The sequence below is a fragment of the Gorilla gorilla genome, chromosome 10 (assembly GCF_029281585.2).
Source record: "Gorilla gorilla gorilla isolate KB3781 chromosome 10, NHGRI_mGorGor1-v2.1_pri, whole genome shotgun sequence".
In the NCBI taxonomy this organism is placed as follows: Eukaryota; Metazoa; Chordata; class Mammalia; order Primates; family Hominidae; genus Gorilla; species Gorilla gorilla.
The window spans coordinates 128,788,177-128,806,539 of NC_073234.2; the positions used below are offsets into that span (position 1 = coordinate 128,788,177).

General features: G+C 50.1%; 1 protein-coding gene across 2 annotated transcripts; it reads right to left on the reverse strand.

Annotated features, from left to right (window-relative positions):
* Positions 1 to 844: 844 nt before the first annotated feature.
* On the reverse strand, positions 845 to 12,381 carry SDS (serine dehydratase). 2 transcript variants are annotated; one of them, XM_004053941.3, is made up of 8 exons: positions 12,258 to 12,381; positions 8,022 to 8,176; positions 7,578 to 7,617; positions 7,173 to 7,312; positions 6,950 to 7,041; positions 5,605 to 5,832; positions 2,292 to 2,416; positions 845 to 1,549 (listed from the first exon to the last, which is right to left on the reverse strand). In XM_004053941.3, exons 2-8 carry the CDS (start codon positions 8,172 to 8,174, stop codon positions 1,341 to 1,343), a joined length of 987 nt encoding a protein of 328 aa, XP_004053989.2. In that variant the 5' UTR covers positions 8,175 to 8,176; positions 12,258 to 12,381; the 3' UTR covers positions 845 to 1,340. The 2 variants fall into 2 exon arrangements, with proteins under 2 accessions (XP_004053989.2, XP_055215167.1); XM_055359192.2 differs by having other exon boundaries at positions 851 to 1,549; positions 8,010 to 8,176; positions 12,258 to 12,376.
* Between the last annotated feature and the right edge of the window lie 5,982 nt (positions 12,382 to 18,363).

An 18,363-nucleotide genomic window follows, 5' to 3' on the forward strand; every position in this document is an offset into this window, starting at 1 on the left:
AAAGGTTGGGGTCTGGGGTTGGGAATTGACTTGTGGTTTTATCTTATTTTCCTTTTTATTTATTTATTTATTTTTTGAGACGGAGTCTCGCTCTGTTGCCAGACTGGAGTGTAATGGCACAATCCCGGCTCACTGCAACCTCTGCCTCCTGGGTTCAAGTTATTTTTCCTTTTTGTAGAGACAGAGTCTCACTGTGCCAACCAGTCTGGTCTTGAACTCCTGGGCTCAAGTGATCCTCCCACAGGCGTGAGCCACTGCGCCCAGCCCTGAGTGACTCTTAAACTTCAGTTTGAACTTGGGGTCATCCAAAAAGTACCCTGAGGATGGGGTTCCCTCCATGCTCTGGAGCCAGCCCCAGTAATTCCTCTTTGATCTATGATACGGGCTTCAGCATATGCTTTTGTTGGAAGAGAGGGCTCCATGTTTGAGGAGGGTTTGCATGACATTGACTTCAAGTCCACCCACCCTTTCCCTCTCCCAGAGATGGGTGTCCAGTGTCAGCTCACACACCCCCAGGGGAGGGGGCCTCACTTCTTTGCTTCCATTGGGTCTGTGATGAAATAATTCTGACTTAGTAGGAAGGACTTCATATCAGAATGAATTTGGCCTCCCCAGCTGCTTCTGCCTTCAGCGGAGGCAGCCTTTGTCCCACCCCAAGTCCCTCTTGTTTAGCCACCTGCTTCCTGTGGTACAGGGATGCCCCTGTCCTGGCATGCAAGACTAGCTGGAGTCAGCCTCCTGGCCTCACTCTGGGGCCCCAGTTGAGAGCTGGGGTTGAGAGCAGACTTGGGGTGGAAGGAAAGCAGGAAAGGAGACAGCTGATGATGGGAAAATGCACAGGATCTTTGTTTCATAAATATATTTTATTTTTCAATGAAAATGTTTGCACATTAGAAAAATTAGTAAGGGTCAGGGGTGGGCTTCCTGGGAGGATGGCTGAGATGGTTCCTCAACCCTGGATGGTGGCCCTGTTTACCTTCACTGGGAACAAGTTCTGGGGCGAGGTCACAGCTTTGAGGAATTCCTCACTGCTGTGATTCAGGTCTGTCCTGTCCACTCTGCTCTGGGTACCTGGTGTGTTACTTGTGGGCACTTGTCACGCCAGCAAGTTGGCTAAGGATGGGCACAGAGCAGTCACACAGATACCAAAAAGGTCCAATTCATAGCCTCGCTGGCTGCCGACCTTTGGCCTCTGCATAGTGGGCTCCTGATAACAAGAAGTTAACCTGCACCCGGGCCACAGGTGCTCAACCAAACATACGACGAGGCGCTGGATAAAACTCCAGCCCCTCCAGGGGTCTCTTGGGCTAGGAGAGCACAGATCGGTAAGGGGTCCGTCCTCACTTGGGCAACCCATTTGTCATGCCCAGCTGTTCCTTGAGCGCCCGCAGCTGGGCCAGGCTGATGTTGCTGCCCCCGCAGACGATAACCACGAGGGATGGCAGCGGGGTTCGGAGATTCCCCTCCAGTTGGAGCTTCTGGATCACGTGGCTGTAAACAGCAGCCAGGGCTGCCCCGCAGGCGGGCTCCACCAGGGTCTTCTCATCATCTGCCAGAGAAGGGGCGTGACAGGGGCGTGGCCTGAGTTTCCCAGGGTGCACAGGAGCTGACAGGCGATTGGCAGGACCTGGGAATACTGAGCCAATCAGCTCTCAGCCCTGGCTGCAGCCGCAGGTCCTGAACCAAACGTCCGGTCATCAGCCTGAATTGGCCCTTCCAAGCCTGAGCCAGGGCCTGGGTTTCATCATGAGTGCTAACACTGATAGAATGAGTGTGGTTGCGTGAGCACTGTGTTGAGAAGGATTCTGAGGCATCATCTGAGCAAGAGTTCCATGGTTGATTAGCCAAGTGTGCAGCAGGTACAGAAGCATAAATGGTACTATTTTTTTCTCTCTTTTTTGCCATCCCTGCCCTAGACGGAACCCAGAAAGAGTCCAGCCTAGTTACAGACTCACCTCTGAATGAATCAAACTCTGAGCCCCATGTTTTCCTTTTTTTACCCTGGCTACCAGGAAACTCAGAAGCAACATTTTAAATATTCACTTATTGTTTTCTGCTGCTATGGTTATCAGGCTTACTTTTCTATTTACTTTTCCATTATGTGTGGCTTTTGCTTTTCTATTTCTACACGGCATTGTATTATCTTCTATTAATGGAAAATTCTAGGCAGAGATGGAAGACAGAACTGTGAAGGAAATTTGGGGTGAGTGGGATCCCCAGTGGCATACCAAGTGGACAGCCACTTAGCACCTGAGTCAGCAGGTCAGGTCATGGGAGGACCTGGCACATACCCACGAACTTCTCAATGGCGGCCACAGCCTCCTGGTCCGAGATAACTTCAGAGAAAATGGGGTGTTCCTGAAACAGCTTCAGGGCCTGAGCCCCCACAGTCTTCACGCCCAGGGCCTTGGCAACACTGAGAGAAGTAGGAACCCAGAAGAGGATGGGAGTGGGGGAAACAGGAGAGAGATGGGGGCAGGGAGGGAGAGAAGGAGATGGATGTGAGACAGAGAAGGCAATGCATCCGGGGGCAGGGGGACAGGTGTCACCTCTGCAGCTGTAAAACACTGAAAAGCCTCAGGGATCCCCAAACCAAGTGTGGTCTTCTAATAAGGTGCAGAGTGTTTGAACTGACATCATATAGGATATTCTTTAGTATCATTTTTTTAATTTTTTTGAGACCGAGTGTCACTATGTTGCCCAGGCGGGTTTTTTTTTTTTTTTAGACGGAGTCTTGCTCTGTTGCCCAGGCTGGAGTGCAGTGGTGTGATCTCAGCTCACTGCAATCTCTGCCTCCCGGTTTCAAGCAATTCTCCAGCCTCAGCCTCCCGAGTAGCTGGGACTACAGGTGCCCACCACCACACCCGGCTAATTTTTGTATTTTTAGTAGAGATGGGGTTTCACTATGTTGACCAGGCTGGCCTCGAATTCCTGACCTCAGGTGATCCACCCCCCTCGGCCTTCCAAAGTGCTGGGATTACAGGCATGAGCCACCATGCCCGACCCCAGGCTGGTCTTGAACTCCTGGGCTCAAGTGATCCTCCTGCCTCGGCACAGCATCATATTCTGATCAACACTAAGTCAGGAGCAAATGCCTAAGAGGACCCTTGTTGTTCCCTGATAGGACTCCCTGCTTTTGCTCTGGGTTACAACTGCTACCTGGTTAACCCTCTTGAAGCTTAGCACCACTCTGCCTGCCCACATCCTGCTGTGTCCTTCAAGGCTCAGGATTAAGGCCACCTCCTCCAAGGAGTCCTCCTGGAAGAGTACTGAGTCCCACGACCCTATGTGGAATTCTCAAATAGTCCTCCCCCCTAGTAACAAGCGCCCTGAGTACTTCTTGAGAAAGTGTTAGGTGCCAAGCACTTCACAAGCATTATTGAATTCACACAAGAATTCTGCTGTTGTTAATTGGTTTGATTTTGGAAAGGGGAAACTGAGGCAGAGAGTATACAGTCACTTGCCCAAGGTCACACACCTAGGGAGTGCTGGAGCTGGGGCTGCAAGCAGGATCTGTGTAACTTCAAGACCTGCACTGGTAACCAATGTGTTGACGCTGTCCCCAGCCTCCTGGGGTGACCACTAGCTCTATTCCCAGCTCAGCTGCCCCCTCTCCCTTCCCCAGGAGCATCTTGAGGGCCTGGGCCACCTCAGCCCTCAGCAGCACGTGGTTTACAGTAGGCGCTCAGCCATGACGTCTTCAGTCCCTACAGTGTGGGACACAGCAGCTCCAGATGCCAGGCTCAGGAATCTGGAAGAAGTTCTTAACTGGCTGGACTCAGTCTTCCCTATCTGTAGTGGAGACTATTGTCTGCCCCGGTGTCTTTTCTAGCTGCACTTATGGGCACCTTGTGTAAAGACATTTCCCAGCCTCCCTTGCAGCTGGATGTGGCCATGTGACTAAGTTCAGGCCAACGAAAGGTAAGTGGAAGTGTTGTGTCTGTCTTTGAAGGTTGGAGCATAGCCTTCTGCCCTTGCTTCCCCATCCCTGCCAACTGGAATGTGGGTGTGATAGCTGGCACTCAGGCAACCATTTTGGACTGAAAGGCTACATGCTAAGGATAATGGGGAAACAAACTCAAGGGACCTGGGGCCCTGACTTTTCATGGTAAAGTTCAATGTCATTTAAGTCACTGTTATTTGGGCCTTCTGTGTAATGGGGCCAAAACCTAATCCTAATTAAATACTATCTACCAGCGGGGTGCGGTGGCTCACGCCTGTAATCCCAGCACTTTGGGAGGCTGAGGTGGGCAGATCACCTGAGGTCAGGAGTTTGAGACTAGCCTGGCTAACACGGTAAAACCCCATTTCTACTAAAAATACAAAATTAGCCAAGTGTTGGGGCAGATGCCTACTCATGAGGCTGAGGCAGGAGAATCGCTTGAACCTGGGAGGCAGAGGTTGCGGTGAGCTGAGATTGTACCATTGCACTCCAGCTTGGGCAACAAGAGCAAAACTCTGTCTCAAAAAACAAAGACAAAACCAAAAAAACTATCAAAGGTTTGGGGCTTGGATATGAACTCCTTAGGAGCAAGACTTGTGTTTATGCACCACTCTCTCCCCAGATCAGCCAGTGTCTTACACACAATAGGGGCTCAGTAAATGGTTGGCAAAGTAATGAGGCATGTAAAACCTTGCCACAGAGGACTCAGTAAATGATTCCTATGAGACCTTCCTTCCTTCCTTCCTTCCTTCCTTCCTTCCTCCCTTCCTCCCTCCCTCCCTCCCTCCCTTTTTCCTTTCCTTTCCTTTACCTTCCTTTCCTTTCCTTTCTTTCTCTTTCTCTCTTTTTCTTTCTTTCTTCCTTTCTTTCTCTTTTTTCTTTCTTTCTCTCTCTCTTTCTTTCTCTTTCTTTTTCTTTCTCTCTTTCTCTTTCTCCTTTTTTCTTTCTTTCTCTCTTTCTCTTTCTTTCTTTTCTTTCTTTCCTCTTCCTTTCTCCTTCCTTCCTTCTTTCCCTCCCTCCCTCTCTCCCTTCCTTCCTTCCTTCTTTCCTTCCTTCCTCCCTTCCTTCCTTCCTTCCTTCCTTCTTTCCCTCCCTTCCTCCCTTCCTCCCTCCCTCCCTTTCTCCCTTCCTTCCTTTTTCTTTGTTTCTAGACAGGGTCTTGCTCGGTCACCCAGGCTGGAGTGCACTGGCATGATCATGGCTCACTACAGCCTCAGTCTCCTGGGCTTAAGCAATCCTTCCCACTTTAGCCTGGGACTATGCATGTGTGCTACCACGCCCAGTTAATTTAAAAAAAAAAAACAAAAAACTTTTTTTAGAGGTGGGACTCTCTCTATGTTGCTCAGGCTGGTCTTGAACTCCTGGCCTCAAGTGATCTTCCTGCCTCAGCCACCCAAAGTGCTGGGATTACAGGCACAAGTCACTGTGCCCAGCCTCATATGAGGCTTTTCACACGAGGAAGTGTGACATGTTGGAGTCACACAGACTTGGGTTTGAGTCCAAGCTGTACCACTCACTGGACGTGACCCTGGGCAAGCGATCAAAGCCTCCGTTGCCTCATCTGTGAAACAGGCTGACATCAGGATCTATCTCAAAGCCAGCCCTAAGGGGTACTCCCCAGTGCTTGCTGGACACCCGAGGGAGGCACCCCAGCTGCTCACCTGGTGATCTTGGGCAGGGAGACAAGTTTGCCTGCGGTGGTGGCAGCGTGGAAGCTGTGGGCGCCAAAAGTCTCCATGGCGATGACAGGCACGTCCCCCCAGCCCACCTCCTGCAGCCCCTGGACCACTCCACACAGCAGGCCCCCGCCGCCCACTGATAGCGCGATGGCCCCAGGCTTTTCCCACAGTGTCTCTTTCAGCTCTTTCACGATGGAAGCGTGGCCTTCCCTGGAGGGTGGGGAGAGGGGGTGGCAGGTCAGGGCTAGGCTTCCTGGAGACACCAGCTCAGGTTTGCACCGGCCTTATCCCAGCTGATGGGGCCTGGAGCTAGTTCCCTCCCCACCCCCAACCTTGGCTTCTAGCTGCCAGCCTCTTGTCTCTACCTGAGGACCTTCTCTGGCCACCTGAGCTACCTGCAAACAGAGTCAGGAGATGGCAGCCCCTTAAGGCAGCCCTCAACCAATGGCTACGAGTCGGTGTACAAACTCCCCTGCTCCTTCTCCCAGGGGGCGGGAAACTGCTGTGCGCCTTCTGCACTGGCTCCCAGGGTCCCCGAGGGATTAAGCTCCAGCCACCCACAGTGGCCACCTGCCTTTGAAAGCCCCCTTCCTGACATTTTGGACTGGATGATAGAAAAAGAAAAAAGAAACAGCAAGCCCCCTTCCTTCCCTGGCTCACTTCCCCAGTCCCCCACTGAATCACCTCCCAAATAAACTCCTTTCCCTGAAACCTTTGTCCCCAAGTCTGCTTCCAGGAGGACTCAACTGCAGACACTTGGGCATCTGTGTGCTTGCATGTTCAGCCTTGGGTGTGTTGCATGTGCAGCTGTGGATAATGGGCATTTGGTGACATGTGTGCACTTGCTGCTGCACCTGGGTGTAACATGTGTTTCTTCTTTTTTTTTTTTTTTTTTTTTTTTGAGATGGAGTCTCACTCTCTTGCCCAGGCTGGAGTGCAGTGGCGTGATCTTGGCTCACTGCAACCTCCACCTCCCAGGTTCAAGCGATTCTCCTGCCTTAGCCTCCCTAGGAGCTGGGATTACAGGCGTGTGTCACCAAGTCCAGGTAATTTTTGTATTTTTAGTAGAGATGGGGTTTCCCCATGTTGGCCAGACTGGTCTCAAACTCCTGACCTCAAGTGATCCTCCCACCTTGGCCTCCCAAAGTGCTGGGATTACAGGCGTGAGCCACTGTGCCCCGCCTAAGTGTGCTTCTACATGGTGGTGTGCGCACACATGTGCAGCTGCTGTGCGTGAGGACGTGATGATGTGCATCATAGCAATGCCTGCCCAGTGATATAGGGCGGTGGCTGCCACCCCCACCAAGTGACCTTGAACTCCACATACCAGATGAGGGGGTCATCAAATGGGGGAATGTAGACCCAACCCGGGTTGTTCTTCGCTAGGGCCTTGGCCAGCTCGAAGGCTTCATCCAATAACTGCAAAGTCACAGGGGAGATAGGAGGGGGTGAGGCACAGGGGGCACCCTGTCCAGCCACCAGGCGCCCTCTCTCTTCCCTGCCCAGCCAGCAGGCGCCCTCTCTCTTCCCTGCCCTGGGTCGGCACTCACCTCACCCACCACCTTGACTGTGGCACCTTCATTCTTGAGGCGCTCAATGGTGAGAGCAGGTGTGGTGCTGGGCACCACGATGGTGGCAGGGACGCCGAGTTGCCTGGCCGCATATGCAGCCGCCATGCCTGCGTTGCCCGCTGCCAGGGTCGGGGGTGGAGAGCGTGTCAGTGTCGGAGCATCTGGGAGCCCAGGCAGGACTGCTTACCCTCTAATGGGGGCTCTGGAGTTCCCCCCTCACCTCCCCACCCTGGACGACTGCTGGCCTCCCCCTGGAATTCCAAATTGGTGGCTGCTGCCATTGTTTTCAGTGGCACATTGCTGGGGAAACCAGGGCTCAGAGAAGCAGAGTGTCTGATCCCAGGACACACAGCAGAGGACAGGATGGGGAAGCAGATCACTTACCCGAGGAGCAGACAAAATGTGCACAGCCTTGCTTGGCCCACTGTGGAGACAACAGGAGAGGCACTCAGGCCCACTTCCCAGTCATTGCCTGTGCTCTTCCTCCCCACCTGGAATACCTGCCAGGATTCCAGTGGACACGGACGTTTCCTTCACTCAGAATTTGTTCTACCCTTGTCTGAGACTGCACCTCCCATCTCCAAAGAGACTGGCTCAGGAAAGGGTGGAGGAAAACAGGCGACTGATGGCTCTGGGATCAGTGCCAAGGAACCCTCCTGGAAGGGCACCCCTCAACCAGAGGAAGCCCTAATGGTGGACGCTCAGTCCTTGCGGGGAGTCAGCAGGCTTATCCTACAACGCCTTTAATTTCACACAGCACTGGCCCTGCCCTGTCGAGGAAGGAGGACCTGCCACCCCTGCCCAGATAATGCTGACCCGGTCCTGTACCCTCTTGCAGAAATGCCCAATGCCCCGGATCTTGAAGGAGCCGGAGGGCTGGGCACTGTCCATCTTGAGGTAGACGCTGGTGCCGGCCATTTTGGACAGGGCCATGCTGTCACGGATGGGGGTCTTCACGTGCAGGGGTTCTCCAGACATCATTGCTGGGAGAAAGAAAGGAAACCCAGAGGGTTAGGAGAGCTAGCCCGGGTGCCGGCACTGCCAGAGTGATCCCTTCCTTCGCCTCCCAGCAAGCCAAGCAAGGCCTCAGATGAGACAGCATCCTGGAGACCTGGGCTCTAATCACAAGTGGGCCACCTACTCGCCATGTGACATCAGACAGAGAATCACGCCTCGGCCTCAGCTCTATCAGGGATCACGCTCCACTCCTGACCTCTCACACATTTGCTGGGAGGCTGAAGAGAGAACACTCAAACCTTGGAGCTTTCAAAATGCATGAGGTGAGGCCGGGCACAGTGGCTTATGCATGTAATACCAGCACTTTGGGAGGCCAAGGCTGGTGGATCACAAGGTCAGAAGTTCGAGACCAGCCTGGCCAACAAGGTGAAACCCCGTCTCTACTAAAAATACAAAAAATTAGCTGGGCGTGGTGGCACACGCCTGTAACCCCAGCTACTTAGGAGGCTGAGGCAGGAGAATCATTTGAACCCAGGAGGCGGAGGTTGCAGTGAGTGAGATCACGCCATTGCACTCCTGCCTGGGTGACAGAGCAAGACTCTGTCTTGAAAAAAAAAAAAAAAAGAAGAAGAAGAAGAAGAAAGAGAATTAGCCAGGCATGGTGCCAGGCACCTGTAATCTCAGCTACTCAGGAGGCTGAGGCAGGAGCATCACTTGAACTGAGGAGGTGGAGGTTGTAATGGGCCAAGATCGAGCCACTGCACTCCAGCCTGGGCAACAGAGTGAGACTGCATCTCAAAAAAAAAAAGAATAGTCTATCTATCTATGCGAAAAATTCAGGGACACCCACACACACAGATAATCCATCCACACACACATACTCCATCCACACACACACACACGATCCAGCCCCACACACAATCCATCCACACACACATATAGTCCATATGTTTCTTTTATTTTTTTAAAAATTTTTTTATTTGAATTTTTTTTTTTTTTTGTTCCACACGTTTCCATGTGCACAGAGCATTTCAGGAAACATGCGTGACAGGCTGGCCAGGGTGGGGCCTCTGAGGAGAGCTGGCCCTCGGGATCATAGCACCCACCTTTTGCACAGTTTGAATGTTTTACCATGTGCCTCTATTACTTACTTAAATGCATACATTTAAAAAAAACCTGGGCTGGGCACGGTGACTCACACCTGTAATCCCAGCACTTTGGGAGGCCGAGGCGGGTGGATCACGAGGTCAGGAGATCGAGACCATCCTGGCTAACATGGTGAAACCCCGTCTCTACTAAAAATACAAGCTACTCGGGAGGCTGAGGCAGGAGAATGGCGTGAACCCGGGAGGCGGAGCTTGTAGTGCGCCGAGATCGCGCCACTGCACTCCAGCCTGGGCTACAGATCGAGACTCTGTCTCAAACAAACAAACAAACAAAAACAACCTGGCAGCTGGCTCTTCTGACATGCAGTTCCAAGTATCTTGGCTTAAATGGACGATCCCAGGACCCAGCAGAATGCCTGACTCATAGTAGATGTTCAATAAATATTTATTTAAAACAAACAAACAAACAAACAAAACTAACTTTTGGGAAGCCCAATATTCAGTTAGGAAAAGCTCTTTCATAATTATTAATTTTGTCATAATTATTATAGCAGTGACTAATCACTTAGCTTTTAAATTTTATTTATTTATTTATTCATTCATTCATTCATTCCAGTAGAGATGGGGTTTTGCTATGTTGGCCAGGCTGGTCTCCAACTCCTGGCCTCAAGCGTTCTGCCCACCTCAGCCTCCCAAACTGTTGGGATTACAGGCATGAGCCACAGCACCTGGCTTGCTGTTGTTTTAAGTCACATTTTGGGGTAGTTTGGTACACAGCAACAGAAAGGGGAATATTAACATAATTTGCCCAAAGTCACACTGTGAGTGAGGCAGGGAGGCAGGATTTGAACTTGGGCAGTTGGCTCCAGGGCTCAGGCTCTCTCTGCGACCCATGGGTGTGGCTCAGGCTCCTGCTTCTGGATGGGCTCTGAGGGATGAAGCAGCTGGGGTGGCCCGGGGTCTAGCCACAGCCACGTCCACCCACCCAGCCTTCCCATCTCCCCTGCCTTCTGCTGAGAGTCTCAGGGAGGATTTGATTCTCCTCAACTTGGGCCGGGCCAGAAGAGATCAGCTGACGATGGCCGAGGGGCTCTCTGGTTCCCCCTCCCTCCACCATCCCAGAAGGCCAGGCAAGGGTGGCTAGCCAGAGACCCATCTCCAATGCCACCTTGTCCAGCCCCCTGTCCTGGGCACTCCTAGCTTGGACATCCATCCGCCGCTCCCAGAATGAGCCAGACATCCCTTGGTCAGAGGGAGAATGAGGGGTGGGGATTCCAACTGCCCCGCCAGACTTAGCATCCCCTAAATAGGTCACCCCTTGTCCATCTGAATTAACTGACATTAGGGGCCTGGGAGGGGAACTTGAACAGACACCCTCTCTCCGCTGGATCTCTTGAATAAAAATCAGAGACTGGGGCAAACTTCAAAACAGGACGTTCCCATATCGGCATGAACTTTCAGCTCCTGGAGGTTAATCCCCAAACAATGGGATCCCGGTTTTTATTTAGTTATTTTTAGAGAACCTCCCTCTGTCACCCAGGCTGGAGTGCAGCGGCGCAATCTCGGCTCACTGCAACCTCCGCCTTCTGGGTTCAAGCGATTTTCCTGCCTCAGCCTCCTGAGTAGCTGGGATCACAGACATGCACCACCATGCCCGAATAATTTTTGCATTTTTAGTGGAGACAGGGTTTCACCATATTGGGCAGGCTGGTCTCGAACTCCTGACCTCAAGTCATCTGCCTGCCTTGGCCTCCCAAAGTGCTGGGATTACAGGTGTGAGCCACCGCACCCAGTTCTGACTGACTCGACATTAAAGGCCGGTGTAGGTCACCAAGGCCTGGCCTCAGGGACAACCGGGGTGGGAGTCAGAGGAGCCGGCCACGAAGACCCTTTTCAGGTGGGTTTGGGGCGCCTCTCTTGCCGTTTGTCCCAGGCGGTGCCATGGGATGCCTTCAGGTAAAAGGACAGGGCTCCCTCTGCAGGCAGCCCCTTCTCTGCCGCGGCTTTCCGTGAAGTGAGCATCCGTTAACTGCATCCAGCCTGCCCCAAGGATCCCTGTCCCAAGGATCGCAAGACTTCAGAAGAGGTTGTGCCTGGGGAGGAGGAGGCAGGGACCCCTGAAGCCGCTGTCTGCCCACTCCGGCAGTCGGAAGCCGCCTTCCCTCTCATTTGGTTCACAGTAAGTGCTCAGTCGGTATGAACTATTATGAAATCTGGGCTGGACACCTTAAGTGCAGGTCATCCTTTCACCGTCACAACCACCTGAGGAGGAAGGCGATATGCTCATCCCCATTCTACAGATGTGGAAGCTGAGGCACAGAACTGGACACAAACTCAGTGTTTAGGCCCAAATGGCTCTTTTTTAAAAATTTGAGACAAGGTCTTGCTGTGTCACCCAGGCTGGAGTGCAGGGGCGCAATAATTGCTCACTGCAGACTCGACCTCTTGGGCTCCAACAATCCTCCCAACTCAGCCTTCCCAGTAGCTGGGACTACAGCTGTGCACCACCACACTATACTAATTAAATTCTTTTTTTAGGTCAGGAGTTCGAGACCAGCCTGGCCAACATGGTGAAACCCCATCTCTACTAAAAATACAAAAATTAGCCGGGCGTGGTGGCACACGCCTGTAGTCCAAGCTACTCGGGAGGCTGAGGCAGGAGAATCACTTGAACCCAGGAGGTGGAGGTTGCAGTGAGCCCAGATTGTGCCATTGCACTTCAGCCTGGGTGACAGAGTGAGACGTCTGTCTTAAAAAAAAAAAAATTTTTTTTTTTTTAGAGATTGGGGGGGGGGGGTCTCACTCTGTTGCCCAGCTCAGTCTCGAACTTGTGGCCTCAAGCAACCCTCCCACCTCAGCCTTCCAGTGTTGGGATTACAGGCATCAGCCACCATGCCCAGCCTTGACGGACTCTTTCTATGTCTCCCTCTTCCCCTGGGAAACCACAGGCTAGCCCGGGACACTCCAGTCCTGAGGTGGGACTGAGGATGGGGCCACTTACCCGGCAAAGGTGATGGGTCTGAGCAGGAGTCAGAGCCAAGCCAGCGAGGGAGGGAGGGATCAATTGAGTAGATAGCCCACGAAGAGAGGGGGCTGAGGACGGGTGGACAGTCTTCTGAATGGTCCCAGGGGCTACTCGGTCCTGGGCTTTATTCCCCCGGCACCTCTGGGCAGCCAATGGGGCCCTGGGGCTGGCTACACCCCCCCTCCCTCCAGCCAGGACCCACCCCCCTGGCTCGAGGCCACTGGGGCTGTCAGAAGGGAGGTGGAATCTGGCCAAGCTTTCTTCTTTGGCAGCTTCCTCCTGCCTTTCCCACAACCCACTCCTCCTCCCTCTTTCCACTTCCCCTTTCCATCCTCAGTTTCGTGAAAGGAAAATAAAAAATTGGGACCCCCAACTCACTATGCCAAAAGAAAAAGAATTAAGCTAAAAGCTGAGTCATGTAAGAAACTGCCTTTCCTTTAGTTCCTAAGCAGATAGCTTCAGATGAAAGGTTAAATATTGGCTCGGCATTTTGGGAGGCCGAGGTGGGTGGATCACCTGAGGTCAGGAATTCGAGACCAGCCTGGCCAACATGGTGAAATCCCGTCTCTACTAAAAATACAAAAATCAGCTGGGTGTGGTGGCACGTGCCTGTAATCCTAGCTACTCAGGAGGCTGAGGCACGAGAATTGCTTGAACCTGGGAGGCAGAGGTTGCAGTGAGACGAGATCTCACCACTGCACTCCAGCCTTCACAACAGAAAGAAAAAAAAAAGGTTAAATATCCCCACAGGTCGCTACTCTATGTTCACCTTATCTTATGTAAAGTGCTGATTTATTGAGATCAAGACAAATACATAATTGGTTACTTCCCTATCTGCCCCTCTTCTCTTACAAACTGTGGATTTGGTAATGTGGCCATAGCCTCCTTCTTTCCTCTCCAGCTTGCTTTTCTCCTTTAAATACTGACACCCTAAAGTCATCTCTGGAGAAAAGCACAGACCTGTCTCCCAGGTGCATTCTTAACCTTGGCGAAATAAATTTCTAAATGGATTGAGTCCTGTCTCAATCTTTTTGATTCTTTTTGATTTATAGATTGGAGACTCATGAAAGGGACCCTGGGTGGAGGTGACCCTGACCTTTGACAAGTCTCCTACTGGTGCTTGGTGGGTCTTGCTCTGTCACCCTGGCTGGAGTGCAATGGCATGTTCTTGGCTCACTGCAACCTCCATCTCCTGGGTTCAAGCGATGCTCCTGTTTCAACCCCCCAAATAACTGGGAGTATAGGCATGTGCCACCACACTCAGCTAATTTTTTGTATTTTTAGTAGAGATGGGGTTTCACCATGTTAGGCAGGCTGGTCTTGAAGTCCTGACCTCAAGTGATCCACCCGCCTCAGTCTCCTAGAGTGCCGGGATTACAGGCGTGAGCCACCATGCCGGCCTTGAGCGATCTTGATTGCCCTCCAAAATAGGACAGTTTGCTGAGGCCTGGGAGCTCCCCACCTCCAGAGAACTCCTGATCTCCCACAATTGGTTGATATCTAAGCTTGATTTCCCTGAACAGCTCCTTTTCTGCGTTTTACTCACTTCCAACAAGGAAGGTGAGTTTTCCGGCTTCCATGATGATGGCAAGCAGGCAGCTCCTTTCTGGAGTTTCACTTGTGTCCGGCAGGGAAGGCAAGTTTGAGTTTTCCCTGCTTCTAGGATGGTAGAGAGCGGTCTTCAGCCTGGGCCCCATGACTAGAAGTTAGGGTTAACAACCAGCTGGTCTTAATTTCTCCCTACTTTTAGAGCGCGCAGTAATCGTATAAATTGCTTGATTGTTTCCCTTGCTTAACTGTTTTTGTTTCTGTTGTTGTTTTGTTGTTTCTGTCTTTTCCCCATTGGACTGGACCAACTCCACTTGACTTGGTCAAATCTGAAGGAAAGTTTCATATTATGGCGAACAAGGTCTCATGAATTGGCTAAATATCCACAGCTGGAAAAAAAAAAAGGAAAAAGAAAAAACAGCCAGCAAAAGAAAAAAGAGAGAGAGAGAGAAGGATTTTGATTGCCTGAGGGGCATTATTTACATAACAAGGCCATCTTTTGCTAGCCAAGCCAAACTGAAAGAGGCTACATGGCTGTCACCTCACGCTAGTTCAGTAGCTAAGATTCTGTCCCTTTTTTACCACCGTGGCCTGGGCTTGGTTCCTAAATCAAGTCCTTTCTGGTTTGATGTTTGTGTTACTTTTGAAATATTAGCAGTTTGTCCCAGCTAAAATATGGCGATGAGATTTAAAAGGATTTTTTAAAGAGCTCAATGGTTAAAAGCTTAATTAAAGGCGAGTATCTAAGATGTGTGTGTGTGTGTGTGTGTGTGTGTGTGTGTGTGTATTTATTTATTTATTCATAGGGCCTTAATGCATTTTTTTCTCTCTTGGGATCTGGTTTTTTTTTTTGAGATGGAGTCTTACTCTGTCGCCCAGGCTAGAGTGCAGTGGCATGATCTCAGCTCACTGCAACCTCCACTCCCTGGGTTCAGGTGGTTCTCCTGCCTCAGCCTCCTGAGTGGCTGGGATTACAGGCGCACACCACCACGCTGGGCTATTGTTTTTGTATTTTTAGTAGAGACAGGATTTCACCATGTTGGCCAGGCGGGTCTTGAACTCCTGGCCTCAAGTTATTCACTGGCCTTAGGCTCCCACAGTGCTGGGATTACAGGTGAGAGCCACCCCACTTGGCCAGGATCTTGTTTTTTGAGAAAAAGTTTTCTTTTTTCTTCTCAGTTGACTGAATTCTGTTTTCTCCAATTTACTTCTGCCTGTCTCCTTTCTCTTGCCACCCTCTACAGCTCAAGGAAGCTAAAATAATTTCTAACAGCTTGGGACTCCCTTAAGGAAAACAGAGAAGGTGCCAGACTCCTTTTTGGGGAGAAACCTCTGTTTTTCCTTATGGAGCCCTAAGAATATAAACAGGTAAGTTCCTCTCAGATCTTCAACTGCTTGCTTTTGTTGTGTGTTACCTGACTTCTTTTCTGACTAAAATCTTTATTACAACAGGGGCTACTCTTGAATGTTTAAAATAGGAGAGGGTCTGGATGTGTGGGCCTAGTTATATATAAAAAACATTTTTTTAAAGATAAGAGAGAGTATGGTTTAGACACTTAGAGAAATGTCTTTGCAACAAAGTACACTGTAAAAGCATCACACGGCCTAGGTCCACCATATCATTCTCTTTGGAGACCCGAGATTCAGTGTGGGCTCTGTCCAGAGCTCCGAGTTCCAGTTAAAAGATAGAAACTAAATGTAAAACTACCTATCTAAATAAAATATATTTATTTGATAGATTTCTATAACTTAATGTTTGATTTGATTTGCTTTTTTTTTTTTGAGACTCTGTTGCTCAGGCTGGAGTACAGTGGTGCGATCATGGCTCACTGCAGCCTTGACTTCCCAGGCTCAAACAATCCTCCCACCTCAGCCTCCCAAGCTGGTCTTGAACTCCTGAGATGGGAGGAGGCCGAGCCATCCTCCCATCTGAGCCTCCTAAAGTGTTGGGATTACAGGTGTCAGCCACCATGCCAGCTGTGGCATCCATTTTAAATCTGTCTAACACACCCAGACTCTCTTTTCTCTCTTTCTCTACTTTGAGATAAACATTTTGCTATCTGATTTTCATCTAAGAGTTGTTTATTTAGTATGTAAATTTAAGGCTATCTAGCTGGCAGTTGCCTAGGGTAATGAAACAGGTTATCCAGAAATTAGAGGTTGGGCTGGGCGTAGGGTGACCAGCACTAATTCCAGCACGTTGGGAGGCCGAGGTGGGAGGATGGCTTAAGCCCAGGAGTTCGACACCAGCTTAGGCAACATAGTGAGACCCCATCTCTACAAAAAATAAAAAATTAGCTGGGTATGGTGGCGTGCACCTATAGTCCAAGCTACTTGGAAGGCTGAGGTGGGAGGATCACTTGAGCCTGAGTGGTTGAGGCTGCAGTGAGCCATGCCCACACCACTGCACTCCTGCCTGGGCAACAGAGTGAGACCCTGTCTCAGAAAAAAAAAAAAAAAAAAAAAAAAAGAAAGAAAGGAAAAAAGAAAAAGAAATTCGAAGTCTTAAATAGGAGGAAAAAAAAGGAAGTCTTATGAATTTATAAGATCTACCTCTGTCTGTGTCTAATACATGTATCTAATGTTACTACTAAAAATAGACAATAGAGCTCTAATGAAGTGATTTAAAGAAAAAAGTACTTAAATCAGATACTTTATCAGAAAAATAGAGACTGTGAGCCCAAATGCTTTCTCAGGATTCACAAAACTTGGGACACCAATTCACTCTGCCAAAATTGAGCTGGAAGCTGAGTCACGCAAGAAGCAGCCTTTCCTTTCATTCCTAAGCAGAGAGCTACAGTAGAAGCTTAAATATCCCCCACAGCTACTCTGTGTTCACCTTATCTTATGAAAAGTGCCGATTTATTGACTTGAGACAAACACATAACTGACTATTCCCCTACCTGCTCCTCTTCTCTTGAAACATGTGGATTCAGTAGTGTGACCGTACCCTCTTTCTTTTCCTTCCAGCTTCCAGCCTGCTTTTCCCCTTTAAATATTGAAGACCTAAAATCATCTATGGAGAAAGGCAAGGACCTGTCTTCTGGTCGTGCCCTTGCCCTTAACCTTGGCAAAATAAACTTTTAAATCGATTGAGAACTGCCTCAGATACTTCCTTTTTTTTTTTTTTGAGATGGAGTCTCACCCTGTTGCCCAGCCTGGAGTGCAGTGGTGAGATCTTGGGTCGTTGCAACCTCTGCCTCCTGGGTCCAAGCAATTCTCCTGCCTCAGCCTCCTGAGTAGCTGGGATCACAGGCGCCCACCACCATGCCCTGCTAATTTTTTGTATTTTTGGTGGAGACGGGGTTTCACCATGTTGACCAGGCTGGTCTCGAACTCCTGACCTCAAGTGATCTGCCCACCTTGGCCTTCCAAAGTGCTGGATTACAGGCGTGACCCACTGCGCTTGGCCTGATACTTCTTGATTTATAGTTTCTTCACTTGCAAATGGGGACAATATCTATTTTCCAAGGACCATTAGGAAAATGGAATAAGGATTGTGTGAGATAACACACTTAAAGTTGCTAGCATGTGCTTGGCACATAGTAGGTGCCCAAGAAACAATAACAGTAATAAAGCTAGAACGTCTAACAGCCACTGAGCCCTCAGCAAGTACCAAACCACAGAGGACGCAGGTACTGTTATTATCCCCATCTTACAGAAAGGGAAACTGAGGCACATGAGATTGTCATTTGCCCAAGATCACCCAGGCAATAAGAGGGAGGAGCTGGCCTCAGAACCCAGGCAGTCTGCTCCTAAACCTGCAATCCAAAACAGGCTGGGTGCGGTGGCCCACTCCTGTAATCCCAGCACTTTGAGAGGCTGAGGCAAGTGGATCACTTGAGGTCAGGAGTTCGAGACCAGCCTGGGCAAAATGGTGAAACCCCATCTCTACTAAAAATACAAAAATTAGTGGGATGTGGTGACGGACACCTGTAATCTCAGCTACTCGGGAGGCCGAGGCAGCAGAATTGATTGAACCTGGGAGGAGGAGTTTTCAGTGAGCTGAGATTGCACCACTTCACTCCAGCCTGGGTGACAGAGTGAGACTCTGTCTCAAAAAAAAAAAAAAAAAAAAAAGTTTCTTACCCCATCAATATACCCCATAAGTATATACACCTACTGTGTACCCACCAAAATTTTTTAAAATTTAAAAAAACTAAAAACCTCCAAGCAGAGCAGTTCTGTATTGCCTTCCCCCTTCATCCTTTTATGACCTTTGGCATGAAGGGGTGGGGGGGGGAGGGTAAGACCCCAGGGGAGCAGCGTTCAAATCCTGGCTCTGTTGTTTCCTAGCTGTGTGGCAGTGGACAAGCTATTCTCCCTTCTGGAGCCTCGATTTGCTTATCTGTGAAATGGGAATGATAATGGTACCTCCCTTCTAGGCTTAGGTGACTTGACAATGCATGTGTGAGAGGGGCCTCGAATTGACTGAGTGTTTGGTAAGTTAGCAGCCATCGTCGTCGTCATCATCATCATCATCATCACAGAACTGGAAGGTCTTGCATCTGAAAACTCTCCATGCCCCATGCCA

Bases quoted from the DNA above. Each gene is read 5' to 3' on its own strand.
- SDS (XM_055359192.2), bottom strand. From the start codon at position 8,174: ATGATGTCTGGAGAACCCCTGCACGTGAAGACCCCCATCCGTGACAGC. The intron at 5,833-6,949 runs GTATGTGGAGTT...CCCACCCTCCAG, and splicing joins TTTGATGACCCCCTCATCTG to GGAAGGCCACGCTTCCATCG. The intron at 2,417-5,604 runs GTGAGCAGCTGG...TACTTCTCTCAG, and splicing joins TCCCTGCCCAAGATCACCAG to TGTTGCCAAGGCCCTGGGCG.